The sequence below is a fragment of the Dermacentor silvarum genome, chromosome 5 (genome assembly GCF_013339745.2).
Source record: "Dermacentor silvarum isolate Dsil-2018 chromosome 5, BIME_Dsil_1.4, whole genome shotgun sequence".
In the NCBI taxonomy this organism is placed as follows: Eukaryota; Metazoa; Arthropoda; class Arachnida; order Ixodida; family Ixodidae; genus Dermacentor; species Dermacentor silvarum.
In genome coordinates, this window is record NC_051158.1 from 93826851 (window position 1) to 93848845 (window position 21995).

General features: G+C 47.8%; 1 protein-coding gene across 1 annotated transcript in view; it reads left to right on the plus strand.

Annotated features, from left to right (window-relative positions):
• Window positions 1-20945, plus strand: part of LOC119453621 (AP-4 complex accessory subunit Tepsin-like) — a 68914-nt gene extending 47969 nt beyond the window's left edge. The window contains exons 10-12 of the mRNA XM_037715678.2: window positions 9064-9238; window positions 16015-16149; window positions 20329-20945. Of these exons, the coding sequence (XP_037571606.1) occupies window positions 9064-9238; window positions 16015-16149; window positions 20329-20373 (355 nt within the window). The 3' untranslated portion in view covers window positions 20374-20945. The remainder of the gene's footprint in view (window positions 1-9063; window positions 9239-16014; window positions 16150-20328) is intronic.
• The last annotated feature ends 1050 nt before the right edge of the window (window positions 20946-21995 follow it).

The following is a 21995-nucleotide window of genomic DNA, read 5'->3' on the forward strand; positions in this document are numbered from 1 at the left end:
AGCGATGAAGTTACAAGGGCCGTGAAAGACATGTCCAGGGGAAAAGCTGCTGGAGAAGATGGAATAACAGTCGATTTAATCTAGGATGGAGGGGATATCATACTTGAAAAGCTTGCGGCCCTTTATATGCAATGCCTCACGACTTCAAGTGTACCAGAGAGCTGGAAAAACACCAACGTTATACTAATCCATAAAAAGGGAGACGTTAAAGAATTGACGAATTATAGACCCGTGAGCTTGCTTTTTAGTATTTTATAAAATATTCACCAAGATAATTTCCAATAGAATCAGGTCAACACTTGACTTCAATCAACCAAGATACAAAAAATCACAACAAATGATTGAAGACCTTAACTGAGAAAGTGTAAGAGTGGGTTCGAAGACTAATATGCAGAAGACAAAGATAATGTTCTAAAGCCTGACAAGGGAACAAGAATTCAGGATTGCCAGTCAGCCTCTGGAGTCTGTAAAAGAGTATGTTTACCTAGGTCAATTACTCATAGCGGACCCTGATCATGAGAAAGAAACTTACAGAAGTATAAAATTGGGTCGGAGTTAGTGATGCAAAACTATCAGTAAGTTGACTATCGATAGCATCAATAGTTTTTTTTAAACTATCGATAGTGTAAAAAGACTATCGATAGTATTACTATAAATAAACTATCAATGGTAATATTGATAGTACTATATTGACACGTACACATGTTTATCTTTCACCGGTGGCCGCTTTCCACCGGCTAACAAATGTTAAACGTTATCGCTCGGCGCAGGACGCGCCTGTATCGGAAGTTTCTAGAACGTTATCGATGCTTCTTTCCATTGCCTGTTTTCACCGACGCTCATGTTATCTGATTGTATGACCGACGCGAATTGTCTAGAACTTTCTGGAAGACACGCGGGCATCAGGGATTAATCTGGAACCTTCGATGACTCAGGTATAAAAGCCGACGCGCTTCGCCGCTGATCAGATTTTCGCCGATCGCCGACTGTGTTCGCCGCTATCGTTGTGCTTTGAGTGTACCTTGCTTTTGTGGGCACAGGTTCGCCCAATAAACAACCAGTTTCGTCGTACACAGTTTTACGACTGTTTTCTTCAGCGTCACTACTACGTGACATCTGGTGGAGGTGCTTTTGTGTCCATGCAGCGAACGCCCCCGCAACGCCGCGACCCAAGCCCGAAACCGGAGGACGAGACCAACGTCGCCAAGGACCAGCGAGCTAGCCGTAGGCAGCAAGGACTTTTGCCAGAATACGGACTTCTTCCCGAGAAGACCACAGCGATCAAGGCCAAGTCAACGACCACAATGTCAGACCCAACGTCCCCCATCCTGCTGCAGCAACCTCGGGAGCCACCGACCTTCCGTGGATCATCAGCTGAAGACCCTGAAACATGGCTGGAGACGTACGAGAGGACCGCGACATTCAACAAATGGAGCGACGATGACAAGCTGCGCCATGTCTATTTTTCGTTGGATGACGCTGCTCGGACATGGTTTGAGAACAGAGAGACCACCCTGGTGACTTGGGACCTATTTCGCGAGAACTTCGTGAGGACCTTCACAAGTGTCGTACGAAAAGAAAGGGCTGAAGTTCTCCTGGAAACCAGAGTTCAATTGCCGAACGAGAGCATCGCGATCTTCACGGAGGAGATGACTCGCCTCTTCCGCCACGCCGACCCCGACATGTCTGAAGAAAAGAAAGTTAGGTTCTTGATGCGGGGCGTCAAGGAGCATCTATTCACCGGATTGATGCGCAACCCGCCCAAGACTGTGGCAGAATTTGTTTCGGAGGCGACAACGATCGAGAAGACGCTTGAAATGCGAGCCAGGCAATACAACCGCCGTGCGCTGACAAACTACGCCGAAGCTCAAGCTCTAGGCGCCAACGACCTGCACGAGGTGATCAGAGCGGTTGTACGGGAAGAACTACAGAAATTACTCCCAAGATCGCAGCCTCAGGTGGCTTCAATCGCTGACATAGTTAAAGAAGAGGTTCAGCGATCACTGGAAGTGCCAGAAGTTCCGGCATCGCCTCAACCTCAGCCGCAAACGATGACCTACGCCGCCGTCGCCCGTCGTGAAGGCCCCCCTCCGCGCTCGCGCCAGGGCCCCGTAACGCCGCAGTTCTGTCGTTCACCGCCGCCGCCGCCAGCACGCACGCCCGTCGCCCAGCGCAGCTACCAGCGGAAGACGGACATTTGGCGCGCCCCCGACCACCGCCCGCTCTGCTATCACTGCGGGGAAGCCGGCCATGTCTACCGCCGATGCCCATACCGCGAGATGGGCCTACGAGGGTTCGCCATCTACGCGCCACGTCCACAGCTTGGCGAGCGACCACGTGACATCGCCGACTACCTTGCCGGAGCCCAGTGGCAACCACGACGACCCTCACGCTCGCCGTCACCAGGCCGCTACATCTCGCCGCATCACCGCCTGTATGCCGGCCCAACCCGGGGCCGATCTCCCAGACCATACCCGGGAAACTAAAAGCAGCAACCGATGGAGGTGCGGTTGCTGTACGACGCAATGCCGAAGATCCTCCGCCGCCGCCGCCGCCGCCGCCGATTCGCGAATCATCACGACGAGATATCAGCACGCCGCCTAGCAACAGCCTTGACAACACATCGCCGCCGAACGAAGACCTTCCGACGCGACGTAGCAGCAGCAGAGCAAGCCGACGCAGCCATGATCCGACGCCACGAATTAACCGCAACGCCAGACGCCGGTCTACCGATGTAGACGTGCTCATCGATGGTCATAACGTCACCGCTCTCGTCGACACTGGCGCCGGCTATTCAGTTTTCAGTGGCACGTTCGCCGCCAAGTTAAAGAAGGTGAAGACAGCCTGGCAAGGACCCGATATACAGACAGCGGGAGGTCACCTAATAACGCCGGCTGGAATTTGCACAGCGCGAGTCACGGTAAACAACCGCACTTACCCGGCGAGCTTCGTAATCCTGCCTCACTGCTCCAGAGACGTCATCCTAGGCATGGACTTTCTAAACCAACATGGTGCAGTCATCGACTTAAAGTCCAAGTCTATAACGCTTTCAACACACAAAGCGATACCGCCGGATACAAGCATCAGTTACCATGCCTTGAATGTGCTTTAAGAACAAGTCACCGTTCCGCCTCGCTCAAGCGTAATGATTTCCGTCGGTACCGAAGTGTCTACAGACATGGAGGGCGTCATCGAGGGCGATCATCACTTACTGCTCGACCGTGAAATTTGCGTCGCTAGAGGCATAGCTCAGCTACGTGCAAGGAAAGCAAGAGTGATGCTCACGAACTTCAGCCACGAATACAAGCACATTAACAAAGGCACCACGGTCGCCTACATTGACGAAATAGTACAAGCCAGCAGTGCTTTCGCCTTCACGGATTCCAGTGCACCTTCAACGACGACTGTAGTACCTGAACCAACTTTCTACGTCAATCAGAACCTTCCCAATCATAAGAAAGAACAGCTAAAAGCTCTGCTCCTGCAATACAAGGACTGCTTCTCGTCGTCGTCAAAAGTTCGACAAACCCCTGTCGCCAAGCACCGCATTATAACCGACGAATATGTCCGCCCACTCCGTCAGAGCCCGTACCGAGTTTCGGCGCGTGAACACGAGGCCATAAGGCAACAAGTCGACGAAATGCTACGCGATGACATCATCCAGCCGTCCAAGAGTCCGTGGGCGTCCCCCGTGGTGTTAGTGAAGAAGAAGGATGGAACCCTACGTTTCTGCGTCGATTATCGTCGGCTCAACAAGATCACGAAGAAGGACGTATACCCCCTCCCACGGATTGTCGACGCCTTGGATCGACTCTACAACGCAAAGTATTTTTCGTCGATGGACCTCAAAACCGGCTACTGGCAAATCGAAGTCGACGAGAGGGACCGGGAGAAGACTGCCTTTATAACACCAGACGGACTGTTCGAGTTCAAGGTCATGCCGTTTGGTCTTTGCTCGGCACCTGCGACTTTCCAACGCGTCATGGATACAGTACTGGCAGGCTTGAAGTGGCAGACTTGCCTCGTCTATTTGGACGACGTCGTTGTGTTTGCCTCAAGCTTCGAAGAACACCTGCGGCGCCTTGAAACAGTTCTTCAAGCAATCAAAACCTCCGGACTCACGTTAAAGCCCGAAAAGTGCCGCTTCGCATATGAGGAGCTCTTGTTTTTGGGCCACGTCATCAACAAGTCTGGAGTGCGCCCCGACCCTCAGAAAACTGCGGCCATCTCAAACTTTCCTCCGCCCGCTGACAAGAAGGCAGTGCGTAGATTTCTTGGACTGTGCGCCTATTACAGGCGCTTCGTCAAGAATTTCTCACGGATCGCTGAGCCACTGACGTATCTCACGAAGGCCGACGTCGAGTTCAAGTGGGAGACGCCGCAAGTCGAAGCATTCGAAGAACTGAAGCGACGCCTGCAATCGCCGCCAATACTTGTGCATTTCGACGAAAACGCCGATACGGAAGTCCACACCGACGCAAGCAGCGTAGGACTCGGCGCCGTGCTTGTGCAGAGGACTGACGGACTAGAAAGGGTTGTAAGTTACGCTAGCCGGTCGCTATCGAAGGCGGAAGCAAATTATTCCACAACAGAAAAGGAGTGCCTCGCCATCATCTGGGCTACATCAAAGTTTCGCCCCTACCTCTATGGCAGGCCCTTTAAAGTTGTGAGCGACCACCACGCCTTGTGTTGGCTAGCTAACTTGAAGGATCCTTCAGGTCGCCTCGCACGCTGGAGCCTGAGACTTCAAGCATTCGACATCACCGTCGTTTACAAGTCCGGGCGAAAGCACTCTGACGCCGATTGTTTGTCTCGCGCCCCCGTCGAACCGCCGCCACAAGACGACCAGGATGACGACACTTTCTTGGGACCCATCAGTGCCGACGAATTCGCCGAACAACAACGAGCCGACCCGGAACTAAGGAGCCTTGTAGACTACCTGGAAGGCAAGACCGTCATTGTGCCGAAGGTGTCCAGGCGAGGATTCGCGTCGTTTTTCTTGCGAAACGACATTCTCCTAAAGAAGAACTTCTCGCCTTTCCGAGCCAACTACCTCCTCGTGGTACCCTCAGCATTGCGTCCAGAGGTTCTGCAAGCTCTCCATGACGACCCAACGGCTGGACATCTCGGTTTTTCACGCACTCTCGCGAGGATACAAGAAAAATACTACTGGCCTCGCCTCTCTGCCGACGTCGCCCATTACGTAAGGACATGCCGAGACTGTCAGCGACGCAAAACACCGCCGACAAGGCCAGCCGGACTTCTACAGCCGATCGAGCCACCTCGCCGACCGTTCCAGCAGATCGGGATGGACTTACTGGGGCCTTTTCCGACGTCGAGGTCCGGGAATAAATGGATCATTGTAGCTACGGACTACCTCACCCGCTACGCCAAAACAAAAGCCTTGCCCAAAGGCAGTGCCGCCGAGGTAGCCCGATTCTTCGTTGAGAACATCCTCCTGCGTCACGGTGCCCCAGAAGTCCTCATCACCGAGGCCTTTACGGCAGAACTACCTCAAGCCATCCTGCGGTACAGCCAGACAAGCCATCGCCGCACCACCGCCTACCACCCGCAGACGAATGGCCTCACCGAGCGCCTAAATAAGACCATCGCCGACATGCTGGCAATGTACGTCGACGTCGAACACAAGACGTGGGATGCCATCCTTCCGTACGTGACCTTCGCATACAACACGGCCGTGCAAGAAACGACTCGCATGGCGCCGTTCAACCTGGTCTACGGAAGGAACCCGGCAACGACGCTTGACGCCATGCTACCGGACGTCGCTGACGAAGAAAATCTCGACGTTGCCACCTATTTGCAGCGTGCCGAAGAAGGTCGACTGCGCATCAAGAACCAGCAGAGAACCGACAGCCGACACTACAATCTTCGATGGCGCTACGTCGAGTACCAGCCCGGCGACCGTGTTTGGGCCTGGACTCCGATTCGCCGACGAGGACTTAGCGAGAAACTGTTGCGTCGCTATTTCGGACCATATAAGATAATCCGACGTATTGGCGCACTGGACTATGAGGTCGTGCCAGACGGCATTTTGCAATCACAGCGGCGCCGGGCACGACCTGAAGTCCTCCATGTGGTGCGTCTTAAACTTTTCTACGCCCGCTGACGACCTTAGGTACTTCGTTACTTTGTTATTTTTTTTGTTTGTCTGTTTGTTGTTTATTACGCATGGTTTTGTTTTCGCTTTCGTGTTTGTAGCATCGGGACGATGCTTTTTAAGGGGAGGGTATTGACACGTACACATGTTTATCTTTCACCGGTGGCCGCTTTCCACCGGCTAACAAATGTTAAACGTTATCGCTCGGCGCAGGACGCACCTGTATCGGAAGTTTCTAGAACGTTATCGATGCTTCTTTCCGTTGCCTGTTTTCACCGACGCTCATGTTATCTGATTGTATGACCGACGCGAATTGTCTAGAACTTTCTGGAAGACACGCGGGCATCAGGGATTAATCTGGAACCTTCGATGACTCAGGTATAAAAGCCGACGCGCTTCGCCGCTGATCAGATTTTCGACGATCGCCGACTGTGTTCGCCGCTATCGTTGTGCTTTGAGTGTACCTTGCTTTTGTGGGCACAGGTTCGCCCAATAAACAACCAGTTTCGTCGTACACAGTTTTACGACTGTTTTCTTCAGCGTCACTACTACGTGACAATATTGATTGTATTATCATTGATAGTGCAATCGGTGGTACTATCGATCGTACCATAGATTTCTACCTTCTTTGTTTGCTTTGCTAATCCGTGGGCAGATCTAATAGATCCGAAACTGCATAAGAAGTAAAAAAAGAAATATTGGCGGCGCGGGTCACTTGATGTTGTAGTACTTAATTCTCTCGAGCTATATATCGCTGCCTTGTTAACATTGGCGATTTTCAAGCCGTGCCGCGGTCTAGCCAAGATGGTGATCGTAAGAAGGACTCCGTCTATGATCAGTCTGGGTGCAGTTACAAGTTGCCTTGATTTCACGATTGAATTGCGTTGTTTTATTGAAGGTGAGCGCTTAGTTTTAGGCGAACACTTGTATTAGTCAGTGTAAAACAAATGACCGATGACAAACTGGACATCGTCGGTATGTGTCTGCAAACTTCCGCTGTGTAAGCGAAGCCGCACATGGTCGTCGCCTGTATCAAGCGAGTTTTTAGTGATGTCAACATCGCTAGCACTGTATTCCTACCCGTCGGGAAAGTCAGAAACATGCGAGTTTGTCTCATGTGTAATGCTGCATTGTTACAGGTAAGCAAGGCATTGCGAAATCATTGCATGATGCTGAAGGCTAAAATGTTTTGCGATGGTTTCGCTTTCGACCGTTGTCTACCTGGATTTCAATTCAGCAAGCTGAACCCCGGTACCATTTACGTGCAGCCATCGCTTCAGTCTAGCAAGCAACGTCCTTGCATCTACTGTACCTATGTACTTAATAATTATGGGGTTTAACGTGCCAAAACCACAATATGATTATGAGGCACGCCATAGTGGGGGACTCCGGAAATTTGGACCACCTGGGGTTCTTTAACGTGCACCTAAATCTAAGTACACGGGTGTTTTCGCATTTCGCCCCCATCGAAATGAGGCCGCCGTGGCCGGGATTCAATCCCGCGACCTCGTGCTTAGCAGCCCAACACCATAGCCACTAAGCAACCACGGTGCGTCTGTACTTATGTACTATCGACCAAAAACGTTTACGGACCACGGGATTTCAGAAAACATTAAATATCCAAGCAGCCTTTAAAAGTAGCCAGTAAAACCATGCATCACAATGTTCGCATATACCAGTAGAGGCTGGAAATGGGAATACCAGGCTGCGTTTGGAGGCTGCGGAGATATTCAGCATTTTCTCAGATCCCTTGGTCCGTAAACTTTTCTGGTCGATAGTACATTCATGAGCAGGCTTGTTTAGAGTGCTGGAGGGGTGTGCTGCGGTACACATCATAGTGCGCAACTGCTGTGTTAAGGGCAACGTGCTCATTCCTTGCTTTTATGTCTATGCAGCTTCGATTCAGTTCAAGCGCTGACCTTTAAACTCAGCAAGCATACGTGCTGAAGTAATAATCCCACTCGAATTCAGCTCAGAAGCAGGCGCGCCAGACGGTGCATCTTGGGTCGCTGTTGCCAGCACCGCAAGAACATTTGTGACACTTAACACTTTATCCAGCAACTGTACGTAGGGTACATCTGCAGAGCTCGGTGACGGGTAGACTGCGATAACGAAGAGCCCTGTCATAGTTACCACCATCACCATATACTATGCACTCGGCGAACCAAGTTTATGCTGCAATGAGTTCGCGCGGTTGATTTTATACTATCGATAGTACTATTGAAATTACAATATATAGTACTATAGAGATTGCTATCGATAGTTTTTTTTTTGCCATCGATAGTTCGATAGTGGCTCAACAATTGATAGTATCGATAGTGCTATCGATAGTTCCGCATCGCTAGTTGGAGTGCAATCGGCAGACATTGCCAAATCCTGACTGGGAGCTTACCACTGTTGTTGAAAAGAAAAGTGTACAATCATTGTATTCTACCGGTGCTAACATACGGAGCAGAAACTTGGAGGTTAGCAAAGCAGCTCGAGACCAAATTAGGAACCGCACAAAGAGCGATGGAATTGAAAATGTTAGGCCTAACGTTAAGAGACAGGAAGAGAGTGGTGTGGATCAGAGAACAAACGGGGATAGCCGATATTCTAGTTTACATTAAGCGGAAAAAAATGGAGCTGGGCAGGACATGTAATGCGTAGGATGGATAACCGATGGACCATTGGGTTACAGAATGGATACCAAGGGAAGGGAAGCGCAGTCGAGAATGGCAGAAAACTAGGTGGAGGGAAGTTAAGAAATTTGTAGGGGCAGGTTGGAATCAGCTAGCGCAAGACAGGGGTAATTGGAGATCGCAGGGAGAGACCTTTTGTCCTGCAGTGGACATAAAAATAGGCTGATGATGATTGTAGTTTTGGCGTTGATATTCGAACTTCGTCGGGTTGTCCCTGCAACTTTGACTAGCTTTATTTAATTGCTGACATTGTTATCATCTCAGGCTGTACGAGAAAGAGGTGCAGGCCGTGGATGCCTTTGTCGAGCCAAGCCTGGAGTTCCCACCTTTGCGACGAGAACTGGATGACGCTCGCGAGAGGTGTGCCGCTCTCAACATGGACAGGGTTGCGCAGCTGCTTACTGCAAAGTTTTTTGCACCGCAGGAGAGCACGCAGATGGTAAGGTGTTGCTCTTTCACAGTTATGACTATGTTTTCAAATATTACGTGCCTTGATCTCTGAAGTAAAGAGCCACTGGCACTGCTCGCTTGTAGTGTTCACTGCACCTCAAGAACGCTGCTTGGAGACTACTGCAACAAGTTGCTATGCAGAGTAATGTTATTATAGTTACTTCTCTGAGTATCTTATTGTTGCATAGCTAGGACACCCAGCTGTGCTCTTGAAGCTGACAACACATATTTCAAGGTTTGGAACAGGATGCAATTTATTGATTTCTATCTCAGAGCATATAGTATATGCATAAAACAAGGGAGTGGAAGGGTGCTGTTGTCTACAACATCTCTTCCCTTAGTAGTGTAGGCGCTGTACTGGTCTTCTTTCGCTTGTAGAACGCCTCAAAGCTTGAGGTAGCTTGTTGCTTTCGGCCGAGCTATACTCGCGGACAAGTTTCTGTGGGTATGAAGGGAAAGCTACAGAGGCAAAGCGTGCACAAGTGAGAGCACTTCTGAAAAGATTCCCTCATTTTAATCCATGGTAATTTAGGCTGGGGAAGAGAAAACATAAACACCTTATTAGAAACACTTAAAAAACTCAGTGCCATTTCACTGTGTGAAGGTGGATGACCGACGAAGCTGTATATATAGTGATACACTATATTGATTTAAATAAAGACACATACCACATGAATTGTCATTTTCTACCGTCATTATTATTTTGTCACTAAGGTGACTATAACTTTGTGGTCGCCATGGTAGACAGCCATGGGTTCTGTAACGATGAGCAGAAGCGGGATTGGGCGCAAAGGCGGCGGGAGGCGTTCGCAGCCTCCCGCCGCCTTCGCACCCATTCCCTCTTCTGCTCACGCCGTCGTTCTTCGTAGGCATGCTGTTCTTCCTCGGTCCGCACAATACGCAGTCTACCCATTACACATCCGGAACGCAACTGAGATAACGTGCCTATGCAGTGCATGACTTCACCAGCCAAAGAGACACACCCAGTGGCTATTAAATGCAGCTTAGACACACCGACGATACGCTGTTGGTTTGTATCGAGGCTAAAGCGTTTTTGGTCTATGCACTCGGTCTACGCAGACAATGATCCGCTGGAAACTAGCGTATAACAGCTCTGCTTTAATAAGACAGAACACACCACTGAGTGTAATGTTTATTTTGCATGTCGCCAAACGTGTAACCGTCGCACGGGGAAGTTGCGTCGATTCAGCGTCTGTTACAAGCTACCAAAAGCACCGTCAAATGCTGCCGGACTACTTGGCGCGGTAACACATGTGCAGCAGCCACGCACCCCTAGCTTTCCCTTCATAGCCACAGAAAGTTATCCGCAAGTATGGTGTGGTTAGCCGTAGCCTCTGCTTGAGCTTCAGGCGCCTCAGGCTCAGCCATGTTGCCTTTAATTGATGGTCTCAGTGAAAATGTGCCATGGATGTCTATCTCTGCTGTTTGATTTTCGACTTTTTGGTCTGCATCGTATGGTGGCGTCACCCTTCGCCATGTATGTACTTGGTCGACGTCCCATTTAATTGGACCAGCTAGTCTTTGTACGGTAATCATTCGGGACCCTGTCATAGACTTTACGATTCCTGGCAACCATACGTCCCCTGTGACGTAGTTGTGGGCAGCTTCTTGTGGTGGAAAAGTCCACTCGTCTTGTTCAAAGGCTGGCCTTGTTTGTACGGCTGGAAAACACGTATCCAAGTGGGATCAGATCTGGTATCCGAAAGGCAGTTCTGACGGTGATTTCCCAGAGTTGTTAGGTGTTCTCCTGTAATTGAAAAGCAGCCTGCGCAGCTTGTCTTCTAGCCACCCTTCACCAATCTTCTTGAGGCCATCCTTAATGGTCCTGACAGCCCTTTCAGCTAGGCCATTCGATTGGGGATGATACAGTTAAACCTGGATATAACGAAATTGACAAATTCCCGAAAAACTTCGTTATAAAGAGGATTTCGTTATATGCAGGTTCGGCACGAAAATTCGAAAAATAAACGTTTACCGTATTTACTCGATTCTAACGCGCCCTCAATTGTAACGCGCACCCGTTTTACGTTTTCGTCGAAGCACTCATCCTCGGAATGTCACACCAGGTACCGGATGCGTGGACGCGTGTCGTTTCGCACAAGCGCGAGGCATCGGAAACGAAGAGCGAGCGTCACGATGACGTCGTAGCGTCGTGTTACAGTAGAACCTCGCTGTTACGTTCCCGGGGGCTGCGTTTTCCCGGCTGTTACTTCGTTTTCGACCGGTCCCGGCACAGCTCCCATACAACTCAATGCATTGGTAACCCCGCTGTTGCGTCGCAACTGTGGGACCGTTCCCGCATCATACGTTGCGAACTGCCACCCCGCGCCGGCCCGAGCGGCCATTTTGACTTTTCATGTCGCTTGGCTTGGTGGCTTGACGATGGCATTGGCCGCCCGAAGTGCCCGGGGGCGACAACTGTGACGTATTTTCGGTTTCCGCCAGCAAAAGTATGGCCCTTGAGATCCGTATTTGCTATATAAAGATGGTGTCCATGACGCGTTGTGGCCCTAAAATTGGTTTTGGCTCATAGATATTCCGTATATAAGGGTACGGCCACGCTAGCGGCAAAAAACGCGCGCGTCATGCAGTGAGCGGCAAGTTGCCGCGCGTCAGCCCCTTGCCGCGAGGCCACCGTGGCACGCGCGTCTCGCCGCGCGGCAGCGCGATCTCCCGCCCTCTCCGAACGGGCGAGCAACACCGCGACCGCTCGTTGCTTCATGCGAGAGACGACGATCGTCGATTGAAAACCCAGCGCGACCGGCGGCGTTCCGGTTGTCATAGCTCCGTGACGTCACCCTCGTCGCTCTTGATTGGTTCTTCATCTCGCGGCACGCGGCATTTGCCGCAGAACCCATTTCGCGCGGCACGCCGCAAGACCCCCGATTCCTGCCGCTTTCGCCGCGCGCGGCATGACGCGTTGCCGCGCGTTTCTGACGCGCGTTTTTGCTGCGTGTTTTTGCCGCTAGCGTGGCCGTGCCCTAAAGTCCAAGGGCAATGACGCAGTCGCCGCGCGCCGTATGCTGTATGTGCGAGTGAAAACGTGCGAGGGGAGCCGATGACCGTGTCTAAATCTCGCGCGCGCAAGAAAAGCAGGGAGGAAGCACGCCTTCTTCCGTTGCGCTCGAGGCACCGGCGAGGGAGCGAGGGGGGAGGGATAGCGGGGCGGCGCGCGGTCGCGCAGGCCGTATCTTGAAAACGATCTGCGTTGGGGCAGAGTCTAGCAGTGTAGGTGCGTCGGCGGCTCATAGCTTTCTGGGTACTGTGTGTTCACGGCGCTCAGTTTGCGTTGAAGCGATAAACAGCACGAAGGTCACTTCGCTCGCTTTTCCAGCGGCGCTTCCACACGCCGCCAGCGTTTGACAGCGGTGTCCGCGCTCATCGAATATGATGTGCCACAGCGTCTACCAGCGCGTCGTCAACATCAGCTGGAAAAGGAGAGAGTGCCGGCTTGGCGGGCTAGGCTAGCTGCAGCAAGCGGCAGGATCAGATTTGAATGAAGGAAGGGGGAAAGGTCACGCCCGCGGCGGCATGGGCAAGATCGCTGGGTCGAGGGATGCAGGGCCGCCTCGCACACGCACGCTTCGCATTCCATCGCGGCGGAGAAGGTGCTTCCCGTTGCTGCTCGCGCAAAAATTACAAAATTTGGGGCGAAATTTCTAGGTGGTCGGAGGGGAAAATTCGTTATATCGAGGGGGTCTCCCGCTGCCACTTCGTTACGTAGAGGTCTCAAATACATGTGCTTCTATGGAGTAACGGCGGGGGATCGAAAAACTTCGTTATATCCAGGAATTCGTTATATGGAGGTTCGTTATAAGCAGGTTTAACTGTATACAGCCGTCCATAGATGTGCTATAATGTTGTTCTTGACAAAGGTTGCGAACTCATCACAGACGAACTGGGTTCTGTTCTCAGAAGCGTTGGTCCGCGGTATGCCCAATCTGCTGAAGATGTGGCACTGGCGCATTTTGAAGCACTATCGATAGCTAAGTATGGAAGTGAAGTCCGCCAACGCATCGAACCAGGAGTGGCAAGTGCACATGTGGTCTGACCTTAAGTTTCGTGTGGTTTGAGGCTAGTTGAGGGTTCAAAACTAGTTGAAATTAGCAAGACCCGACGGCTACTGCACCGATAAGCTGAATTCCTACACGGGCGGCCGCGGTTGAGCGTGAACAGATGATAGTCGGCTTCTCCCGGAAGCACGTAATTACTTTCGAAATTCAAAAGCAGGTTTTTGCTTAGTTCAGCCTGTTAAACTTCGTCAATAAGTACACAGTAGCAGTATGAAGACGCACTAATCCAAATGCCATTCTTGATTGATGTCAGCTATTGGCCAATAGCAGCCGTGTATGGGAATCTGCTGTATTACTAAATAAAGCGTCCAGAAAAGAGTGAGGAGCAGGCTTCTGTTGAAAAGAGAATGTTTGAGGGAAAGTGACTTCATGCTCCGCTTGCGAGCTCCACGCACCGCACACGACTGCAAAATTTGGCTGAGATGTTCACAGCAGTGTATGCTATCCTTGGACTATGTTTTCTCGCCAAGCCCGAGGGGTATTTCAGGACCCCTTTAAGCATTGCGAATGTTAGTGCTGGCAGCATTACTTCTGTGCAGATTGCACACACTACCCCATATTTATTGTAGCCCCAAAGTGATCTACGTTTCGTTGTTGCTGCATTCCGCTTCCCCTTACTCCTCGATTACCTTGGTGGATGTGTGAATAGGTCTCTCCTTTGTTTATGTATGCTACCAGGTAGTTATTGCTTGACTATGGGTATGACATTCTGTTGAACTGGTACCACGTCATTACTCATCTCTTCATTAAAGATCATAATTCCCAATTTCTCTGTGCTAAAATTAAGAGCTAGGTATGTCGCTTCACTGCCACATCTATTTGCCAGACTCTGTAAATGCCTTGCATCGTCCGCTAGAAGCACTATGCCGTCTGCATACGTCATGTAGAATTCTGTACACATAGGCAGAAGTCGTAGGCTTGAAATTGCTTTTTGCAGTAGTTGAGTTAGCAGGAATCAAAGCTTCAAGGAGCCCAGTTTTTTTTGGCAACTCCCTTATAGGATTCCTCCCTGTCTTTCCGTCTATTCCTCCTTCCTTCCTCCCTTATAGAGTTGTACCTTACCAAAGTCCACTTTGGTTGTGCATAAAGGGGCAATATTTTCCCGACCATAAAGGATGAAGAGAGTTAGGATGTGTCAAGAGACAGGAAGGAACGTTGCCAATAGCTGCATACCAGAAAGACCAGTGAAACTGATGCCTCATTATAGACACATTTAAGTTGGTTGCTTTCTCCAATAAGCCATTAAGACTACGGGTTCTTTTGAGTTTCTTGCTTCTAAGGACGCAAATTTTTATAAACAACCTAAGTTGTTGCTTGGTTACAACTGATGCAGAGAGTGTTATCTCATTGTCGCATTCCAACGAGTCATGCTTGAGGATTGATTGTTGCTAGTTGAATACTTTGCCCTATTACTCACTTTGAAAATGTGTAATACTGTTGCAAGACCGTAGAGGCTTGGGCTAGTACATAGTCGAAAGGGAAAACAGCGCGAAAAAACACGACAAGAAGACAAGAAGGGGGACACACACCAGCGCTCAGTAATACTGTTGCATGCTTGTATCTTATTTTTCTTGCGAATTTAATTACTTTCTGTCTTTTTTTGCTAACGTGCACCCACATTATGGCTGGTATCATAGTCACTGTATAAATGTTGTGCACTATAGAATACCATGTCAACATTGTATTTTTCTTGACTGGCTTTTTTTTTTTTTGCTGAATTTCGCTCCCTTATTTGTGTATGCTTGAAGCATTTTTTTTTATTGGTTTTGAGTTCATAGTATCCCTGTGGTGCCGGCATCCTTCTTGTTTCTGTACATGTGTGGTTAATTTCTGAAAGGAAGTATCTTCCATTTTTGTGCTTCTGTCCCATCCTTGAAGAGTATAGGCAGGATTTGTGCCCCTTCCGGTGCCAGTTTCCAGTGCCAGTTTCCAGTCTGCTCTTTGCTTCGTTTTTCTCTCTTTCATGGGAACTATATATGTTTTCAAATCAAATAAATAACAAATAAAGGAGGGACAGAGTGCTGTGGCATCATCACTTGACAGTGACACTGCATCCATAAAATGTCCCTTTTAACTTGAGATGTGTGGCAGCCTTAGTCATGTTAGATGAAGCGCTGATGGAGGATACATAATTTGCTTTAAATGTCAAGACAAGTCGAATAATTTTGGTCAGCATTCTTTTTGAGGCTTGTGGCAGTATGTTACTTCTCATTCAGATGAGTTTCTATCAAATTGTTGTGGAAGTCCGCTTTTAATTGAATATGTAATATCATGACCTTGTGTTTACTCTCAAATTTATGATCATGTAGACCAGCATGCCTGGGAACTATTTGACATCTTTTAAGATAAACATTGGAAGTGTCAGAGCTCCTTCACTTGACTGTCGAGGCAAAGTGATTGTATTACATGTATTTTGATGTTTGTTACTAAAGTCATGTATGACCACACTTTTTTTTCTAATTTCCTCCATTTTCATTTGTGATTAAGCATTTATTCAATGTAATTTTTCTTTCTTGTGGTTTTATTAGCCATAAAAATAGGAGAAAAAAGAAATAGCAACCAGTATATTATAACATCCTCACAATTGCTTTGTGAACATGGTGCCGACTGTCACTTCACTACTCTACACAAGTGACACTGCTCCTTTTTGTGTCACCCTAACCCGTTCCAGAGAGCTCTGGTATTGATAGAAGCTTTGCTGCGAAAGGGTCACATCGATCTTGCCAGCCAGGGGGCGCCACTTTTGGCACAGCTTCAAGACCTGCAGACAAAATCATCCGATCCTGTCCAAGTCAAGGCGAGGAAGGTGAGACCACTGAAGGGGCAACGCACCTCTTCCCCCTTTCCAGCATATTATTCCACCATAGTTCTTCCGCTCATTTGGTCCAGTTATTCCCCTGCTTGACGTGCGCAGAAAACAGTTGACATAAGTGCCTTTCTCCGTTTCTTAGCGAAAGGCTTGCAACTGATGTATGACAACACAGTCGAACCTGGATATATTGAACTTGAAGGGGATCACAAAAAAGTTCGATATATTGGTAATTCGATCTGTAAAATAAAAATTTTATACAAAAATTCTCAAGTGGATTTTACTGCTGTTTATTAATTACAATAATTCGTTATATGTGGGTTTGATATATCCGGGTTCGACTGTATCTCTCACTTTTACGAACAATGTAATGAAGCCAAGGAAAGCACATAGAAAATTAACTGTTTTCCTTTAAATTCGAAATGTAGAAATAATGTGCGAAAGGGGAATAAATGAAATTAGAAGAATAGACAACTTGCTGCCAGCAGGAGCCAAACCTCCAACCTCCACATCCCGTGTTCAGTGCTCTACCAAGTTAGGGTGGCAGCTGTTCATCCATCCATCCATCCATCCACTTTCTTTAGTACTTGTGTTTGTGTAATGGACCTAGTCCTGGGAGTGTTAGCCAGCACCACTTAGATCTGTGGCGGCAGATGTGGGACGTTCTTTACAATGCAGGCTGGATCAGTGCAATCAAGGCCTGGTTTCCAGGATTTTTCTTGCTGATATTTATGAACAAAGCACACGAAACACCACCACTTTGACTCTTATTAAACTATTATTTTGCTAGAACTTTTGCATGTAAGTGTTTTTTTTTTTGCCTCTGAAGCAGTTTTTGTCTAGGGCTACTGCAGACTTCATTAGTCAAGATGTAGAATAAAACTATGTATACTATAATTGTTCTACATTACGGCACCCTACTTGCCTGCTTCAGGCAGAATGGGTAGTCATTTCTATATACCTACGTGGGAAGTGAACGGTGTATATTGTCGGTACGGAATTTTGATTTATCGCCAGGAATTTTGACAAGTGTGCACTGGCCTGTCTTTGGGATTGCAAACACTGCAGAGCACTGCTCAGTTTTGAATGGCCACGCATCTGGGGCGTGTCATGATGCTTTTGCTTTTACGGGCAGTCGACTGTGGGTCAGAAGATTGGGCAACTGCTCAAGAAAGTCTGTTGGTTTGTAGTAGGTGGCGTCCAAAACCCGACGTCCCCTTCTTGCGGCTCCCGCAATTGCTTATGCTGCATGCAATTGGCAAAAGCATGGCCTTCGAGATCTGCATCTGTTATTCAGAGGGGTGCCACCACTGGGGTATATATTCGGACACCAAATTTTGCAGGAGGGAAATGAGAAAAAATACTTTGACAGCACTGAGGTTTTCACCCAATTTGTCCAAGCCTGGAAGATACGGTGCCTAAGACCACTTGGTTACAGCAGTGGTGCATCATTTGTAGAACGGGTCGCTGTACAATGCCAAAAAAACAAAACTATGTTTCTGGATCGTTACAGTTTCCTTGCTCATTGTGGACAATAGATCTGTACATATTCTGAAATATGAGGTTTTATTTTTATGGCGATTAGTCTATGAGCTAACTCCCCTGGTCGTTTTGATGTCTGCCAACGTCTGTTGGTGCTGTCGCTGGAATCCCAAAATTCTTTCCAAGAAAATTACAAAGAAAAAAAATTCTCATTGTGTTTCAAGGATTATAACTTATGACTAACAGATTAGCAGTACAGGTTTCTAAAAAAAATATGCAGATCCCATGCACTGTGAGAATCAGTGTTATGTCAAGCATTTTGCGGGTGGCTGGCAATTCAGCAGCATTTGGGGTTCTTCGAAAAGTTGCCAGATTGACCATTGTGTTTGCGTAGAGCAAGCAGTTGTCTTTGACGTGAGCCTGTGTGTGACGACAGAAGCAAGACGACGACGATATTATGACAGCGAAGCCATTACAACAGTTTCTTATTTCTTTGCTTCGGGTCGAAGAGTTACAACCTTTTCTGTTATGACCAGGGCCAATCCTGATCGCGATAAAGTGTCACATGGCATTTTCGTAGCGTTATCTGCTATGAGGAGAGGACTGAGGACTGTGGGCCTATCCCAAAGGCGGGTGCAGACTTGCAGCTTCTTAAAGCGCTAAACGTCATGAGGGAAGAATGGGAGAAACTGACACTCTCTCACTTGTGACACAAAGGAAATATAGAGTGGTAAGTCTGTGGCCGAATGGAAACTAGGGCGTGCACAATTGTTCTAGTTCGCAGTGAAATTGCAGCCAGGGAGCGGCACACTGGACACGTGCCCCCCCACCCCCCTCAACCGAAATTTCTGTTACTATGCAGCCTGTCCAGCCTTCCTTCCCTCCTGCCTCACCGCTTTTTGTCAAAAACTTGTGATGCACTTTTACGTCAATAAACTGGCACTTGCTTATGGTGAACCAAGAAAAAAAAGCTAGTTTTTTACAAAGATAAGGAAAACATGAGTTACCGATGCGTTGAAACTATGCATTCGGTCACAAATCTAGGTAATGCGAATTAGTTCCATGGACTCATTCGTTTGAAAATGTTGTTTTGGAGGAATGTCAGTGTATTTTCCCATGTGGTAGCAAACCAGTGACATTATGAACAAATGCCATTCATTGTAAATGACATTACATTTCTGGTGTGACAGGGGTATGTCTAAGGCATACTGCAATTCATATTTTGCAAACTATTGCCTCACCTCTTCGGGTTACAAGTGAAATTAATTTTGTTACATTGGCCAGTAACTTGTTGTACAAATGATGCTTTTACCTAAACAGATGGTGTTCCGCTGAACATTTGATCATATAGTAGGGGTGCGGTATTTACTAATAACCTTTTTGGCACTTATGTATACAGTAGACACTCTCTAAGATAAGCTGAGGATATGGGTAAATAGGTTCTATTCTCATTTCAATAGGAGCAATTCATGCATATTCGTTGGGCTTAGCTTTTGAGAAGAACAACATCTTTCCAGGTTTAATTCCTTCACGTTTGTTGTTAAGCACGACTAAAGAGAAATGGCAAAGCTGGGTTTTTGAACTTGCTGTAGTGAGAAGATTTTTTTGGACAGTCTGTTCTATGTGCTTTTGCTTTTGTGGATCTGAGCTTGTATGCCTAAATTTCTTTGCCTGCCATCTCATGGTTTCACTTGGGTCAGTCGGTGGATTGCTGGTTGGGTTCTTGCCGAGTAGACTCCACCTCGCTTTTAAAGAAAGAAAAAAAAATAGAAAAGAAGCACATCCGGTGGCAGGATTCGAACCTCGGCCTCCCAAGTGCATTTACCTGATGCTCTAACCATTAAGCCACAATCGCTTTTTTTTTTCTTTATTGCCAGTTTTGACAGGGCAAAACAGAGTGCAGTTGTTAAAATGAGTCAGCCTGTTTTGTGGACACAACTGGATTAAAATTTCTTCAATACGACCTAGTCATCGAGCACTGTGATACAATCAGGCGGTTCAGGTAACGTCCTCTATACTTGTCTGTACTGCACACCATGAAGGTGGATTGGGCAAGAAGCGGGCGATACATATCGTGCCACCAAATAGCTTTCTGAGAGGATAGCTGTGTGTTTATCATGATTATCAATTTCATACTACCGCACACACCTACAATGGGGGATAGGCCAAGAAGCGGCCGGTACAATTAAAATAAATAAAAAGAAAGGAGGAAATACAAGGCAATATCAGATTTGTCACATTGTGTAGCACAGGTGTGCGAGAGCACATGCACACGTCAGTTTCCTTTATGCCAAGGACGCAGGAATAAAATGGGCAAATTTATGGCATTTCATTAACTGCTTCACAAAAGCTTCGCTTCGCATAGATTCCAACATGTGCATTGGATCTGCAAAATTTTTTGTCTCTGCATTATCCAGGTCTCGAGTTTCGCGCATGTGCTTGTCGTCTCATGTTGCCGCTGTACTTTAGGCGTTAACATTGGTAGCCATGGAGTGTCAGCTGATCCAACTGATATGTTGCATAACTCATAAGCACTTTTATGGGCAGAGTTCCAACGACTGCAAAAATTGTAGCAATTCTGCCTTTTACGTGCAGTGATAAAATCCCACCCCAATGAATGTATAATTATTATATTTTTCATATATAATTTTCATTATAATTCTCAAATATAATCATTTGTATTTTTTCATGCAGATTTCGCTGATCATCCAGAAGCTGGTAGAGGAGCCAGAGACATGACTACCAAGTATACGCATGTTACTCTATGTGCAACTATAGTCGGGTACAACTTAGAGGCGGATGCACACGAGCCTCCACCAATGGGTGCGCACTCTAAACTCACGTCATGAGCCGGACGCCCGATGACCCCGCCAACGGAGAACATGGGAGCCCGCGCTTCAAGCTGGGCCGAGTGGCGTCAGCGGGACTATTTGTTCAGTCAATCGGCTGCTGCGCTTTTGTCATCTGGGAGGGGCCTTTCATTTCTTCTTAAGTTGTTCCTGACTACAGTTATTGCGTTGGCAGGACAGAGTGCAGCAGCGAATCAAGATGAAGACTCAAAAACGAAGATGACACGGCAGGTTTTACCGGGCTATATCTTTTTCTTTGATTCAGTAGTACCTTGGCGGCTTGCACCCAGGACACACACAGCACTTTGTCTAGCCTCTTTATTAAAGTCGCTGCCACATCCACACAAGTCAATTGGTCATGCAAGTCAAAATGCAGGGACAGGGCTTTCTTGTTTACCACTGTCATTTCTGATAATTTTTGTATCAAACCTAATAAACAAATCCTTTTGCACTGTGTGTACAGGGATAGTTCTGGATTTTCGTTTTGAGAGGGTGAGTCAGCATGCAGAGGCGATGATGATAGAATCTAATTATGCAAGAATGCGCACATGATTGATGCTACGTGTGTAGAAAGTTATATCTGAGGCAAAGAACGCTGTTTCTTTTTCTTTTTGAGATGTAAGCAAGTCATAAGGACTGTCAGAAAGCATTTCAATCATTGTCAGTCTCCAACAATATTGAACCTTCTCTCGGAGCAGTTCGTTCACGAGAAACGAGATGGCGCTTTCAGCGGTGCGCCATACCTTGCCTCAGCGACAGCGCACGAATACGAAACCATTACCGCTTCTGCCGTTTCCGTGCAATCAGCTGTCAGAAAGGATACTGCGTTTTCGCTCATGCACTGTGAACCATTCATGCTGCAAAATGTGGAGCGATGGATTGAAGACGTCTACAGTAGTTGGCCGGAAAAATAGTGACTGGCATATTAAGGAATGGAATGAATATGTGTGACCAAGTTCACGGACCATTGCTACATATGGACAGCCTCTATTACCGGCCCTTCTCAATGTCGGACTTTCCTCGTGGATAAAAAAAATCACCTTTCACAAAAATTCATGTCAGCGTTGTATCGCTAACCTCTAAGGAAAAGACTTCAACCCCGAACGTCAGCAAGCGTGAGTACCGCTCGTTAAACAATGACAAAGGGAGTAGCGCCACTTCCTGGCATAGTAAGTTTCGCGCATGTTATCTGCACACATATACCCCAACTCGCACGCAAATGTACGTACACTCAATTGCCAATGTATTAAGAATATCTGAATCGGCACACACTTCAATCAATGCGCCGAAGCATGAGTAACAGCGACTACACCGACAGCACACGTTTGGTCGAAGCTGAATGTTTCATGACGGACGCTAGTAAGTGTGTTACTAGCGATATTACGTATTTGCTACAAGCTATTACAAAGAATAGAACAGCTACGTTCCAAGCCTCGTGTGCAGCAAGAACCTAATGCAACTGAGCACACCCTCGAGCGATTAGAGAGAAAATAATCTGATAGGGACCGCACC